The sequence below is a fragment of the Sinocyclocheilus rhinocerous genome, unplaced genomic scaffold (assembly GCF_001515625.1).
Source record: "Sinocyclocheilus rhinocerous isolate Xijiao unplaced genomic scaffold, SAMN03320098_v1.1 scaffold1852, whole genome shotgun sequence".
Taxonomy (NCBI): domain Eukaryota; kingdom Metazoa; phylum Chordata; class Actinopteri; order Cypriniformes; family Cyprinidae; genus Sinocyclocheilus; species Sinocyclocheilus rhinocerous.
Genome location: NW_015636840.1, coordinates 193,482 through 196,795, shown reverse-complemented (window position 1 = coordinate 196,795; position 3,314 = coordinate 193,482). Strand labels below are relative to the sequence as shown.

Genomic DNA, 3,314 nt, shown 5'->3' with positions numbered 1-3,314 from the left:
AACCTTTTTTACTCCAAGGCCCCCATCCTCTCCAAAATCAATACATACTTAGCAAAAATTATACTGCAGACATTCTTTACAACTTAAAAGTACATAAACCTCAATTATACAGTAACTTTAACAAATAAGCACAAGTCAACCTGCCATACCAAACAAGACCACAGGGAGACGCCAAAGGAATGCATTCACGGATCCATGCAGCATAACTAATCACACCAAAATACAAATGAAAAATGAAACCATTCTGAATGTGTGGAGACTTGGCGATCGTAAGGAGGGTCGGTGTGATCATTGAATAGTTCCTCTGTCAGAATAAGTGAATTTGAAGCGTTTGATGCCCATATGTACATAAACACTACTGATCCTCAGATATTTCTTCAAAACATGCTTCTTCAGCGAGCATCCGTTATATAAAAATTTGCTGTACATTAATAGGGACTACTTCATGAATATAAAGAACTGTGTTCAAGCAGTATATGATGTTATAGTGATCTGTGCGCCATGAGCACACATAGGCTACATGGTTTGTTTGTGCATCAATAATAATAACGGACACATGCACACCTAATGAATGACTCCTGTATGTCACTATAATAGTCTTTACTTTGACTACAACCATCATCCATCAAAACTTTACTAGAGCGACACGACCCTGGCTTGCTTTATATAAAGCAGAGAGCTGTAGTTTGCATATTATATGCTCATGCAGCGGTCGGGTGTTTTGAGTCGCTGTTCAGTCTGTATTTCACACAGCTCGATGAGAAATGGCTTCAGCTGCTCCAAAACAGTTATGTATGACGCTAACACCGTGTCTAGACCGGACGCGAGCAGTGAGATGCGTTGCAACAAAAGACAGCAGAACCTTATTATAATCAATACTGTCTACACTGAATGCGAAATTCCCAACAGCAAACGGATTCCCCGTTCTATTTCTGACGTAGTCCAAGCTCTTTGCAATGGGTGCTTTGTCGCTTCAAGCAGTTGCATCCGTATAGACATGGTGTTGCGCCGCGCCGCATACATTGTAGGAAATATCACAGATTATTATCAACGGGCCCTACTGTCTTTTTTGCTTTCGCTTGCGTCATGTGTAGACACGGTGGCATGCTAATCACTTTCACACCAAATATACTTTAAAACAAACACCAGAGACCGCTTAGATAAATGTTTCACATGCTGAGAATGCTAACCTAACATATAGGCCTAAATATAAACCATAAATGTTTAACAATCACTTAGGATACCTCTGGGCGATTCATGATCAGGTAGATCAACCTGATCTGAATGCCAGAAAAGTACTAATTGGCCAAAATGCTTCGTTTGACTTTTCAGAATTCATCTGCTCTTCCTTGTGGATTACCGCTGACCTACTTTCTGTACGATCTGAATTTCTGCGTATTGAATTTTAGAATATTGAATTTGATGTTCCGAATTTCCTCTTCATCTTGAAAACTTGAAGCTGTATTTTTAAAAACTGGATATTTGTAGTCAAAGAATTCAGAACAAAAAATTTGCTGTTTGAAAATACATGTCTATAAAACTCTGCTATAAAAAAAATCAGTTGTGTTAAATTTCAAATGTTCAATATTCAAGTAAAAAATAAAATAAAATTCAGAACTATGTTAAATGCCACATAATATTCAGTTTTGATAAATGCCACTTGTCAATAATTCAAATTTATACAATACAAATTCAAATAGTTTTGTCATATTATAAGCTCCATAGAAATGAAGAAGAACTAATTCAGATCTCTGGATCGCAGTGGTTGAGTGATGCCTATATTTTAATATAGTACTCAGTGCTTGTCTCACTTCAGAAAATGTTTCTTGAGCACCAAATCAGAATATTAGAATGATTTCTGAAGGATCATGTGACACTGAAGACTGGAGTAATGGTTGCTGAAAAAATCAGATTTGCCATCATTACTGGTTAATTTGTTAGTTTAAATGTTGTAAATGAGCTATTTAAAAAATTCTAAAATGAAATGTAAAAAAAAAAAATGCTTGAAAACAGAAAATTTGCATCATCCATTATTAAAAAAGAGGAGATACAGACAAACACACCTGTTAAACTGTCCACCTGATGGCTCCTGCTGCCTGTCATCGTCTGTTTCAACACTCTGACATTTCAGCCTTGATTTGGAATGCCTCTGTGGAAACACACACACACACACACATACACACACAAACACAAACGCACAGCAAGCTAAATAAGTACATGGAGTGAATGTTTACTCCTTCGCTTTGGATAAGAGGTAATGAAATTCCTCCTACACACAACAGAGAGGAACAGAATAGCTCTGGCCTGTTTTAAAGGGCACACTTAACATAACCGTGTGTGTGTGTGTGTGTGTGTGTGCGTGTGTGTGCGTGTTTTTGTGACAAATGAGGACATAAATTTGTATAATGACAAAGGTATGACATAGGTATTACAAACCATTACGCCTATGGGATGTCCCCACTTTTCACAAAAACAAACCTGTGTGTGTGTGTGTGTGTGTGTGTGTGCGCGAGCAAGGATTAATACTTGCCAGACGTGACTAGTGTCCAAATCATGTAACTTTTTAGGGCCATGAGGAGCAGTGTATAGCAGCTAGAGTAATTACAGGATTTAGACTCATTACTAACAAAAGGAGAACCTTTGAGGCCTCATAAAGACATCCGCAAAGACAAATGTCGAGAGTGGGAGGAAATATCACGCACACACCAGAGGTGTGCCTGCCCACTTCCTGTAGGAATGACAGAGAAGACGGATGCGATCTACAGGAGACGAGAAACCGCAACATACTGCTTACAAGCCTGATTGCATTTTAATAAAAAAATCAATAAAGTGAAGACAGCCCAGAACAATGGCCCATGATCAAACTTGCGGGGATGCGACCACAAGCCTTGTTTACTCGCTTCATTGATTTGCTATTGAGGTGTTGAATTACACACCATCCATCCATTCAATATACAAGATGGAGATGAATAACGCCTTCAGTGAGTTTTTATGCAGAGGACAAAATATGAGAATGCCTCTAGAGCTCAGTGCTGTCATTATCTGTATACACAATCATATGTGATCTTGAGGGATAAGTGACTATCAGATATCAAGTCAACAGGTGTGCTTAATCAATGTATGAATTCTGTTATTTAAACTCAGTAAATATATGTGTGGCGAGGGGGGCGTGGTTCAGCGAAGTCTGCAGCGGGAGAGAGGGACGGGAGATGAGCGGTGAGTAAGTAGGTCAAGTGCAAAATGATGAACACCTGTGTCTGATTGCAGTAATTAGCCTGGAGAGACCGGATAAAAGGGCAGACTGGAGAACAGAG

General features: G+C 38.9%; 1 protein-coding gene across 2 annotated transcripts in view; it reads right to left on the bottom strand.

Annotated features, from left to right (window-relative positions):
* The window catches only part of plch1 (phospholipase C, eta 1), a 96,695-nt gene that overhangs the window by 16,524 nt on the left and 76,857 nt on the right, over positions 1-3,314 (bottom strand). For both annotated transcript variants that reach the window (XM_016562742.1, XM_016562741.1), the window contains exon 13: positions 2,064-2,149. In XM_016562742.1, the coding sequence (XP_016418228.1) occupies positions 2,064-2,149 (86 nt within the window). The remainder of the gene's footprint in view (positions 1-2,063; positions 2,150-3,314) is intronic.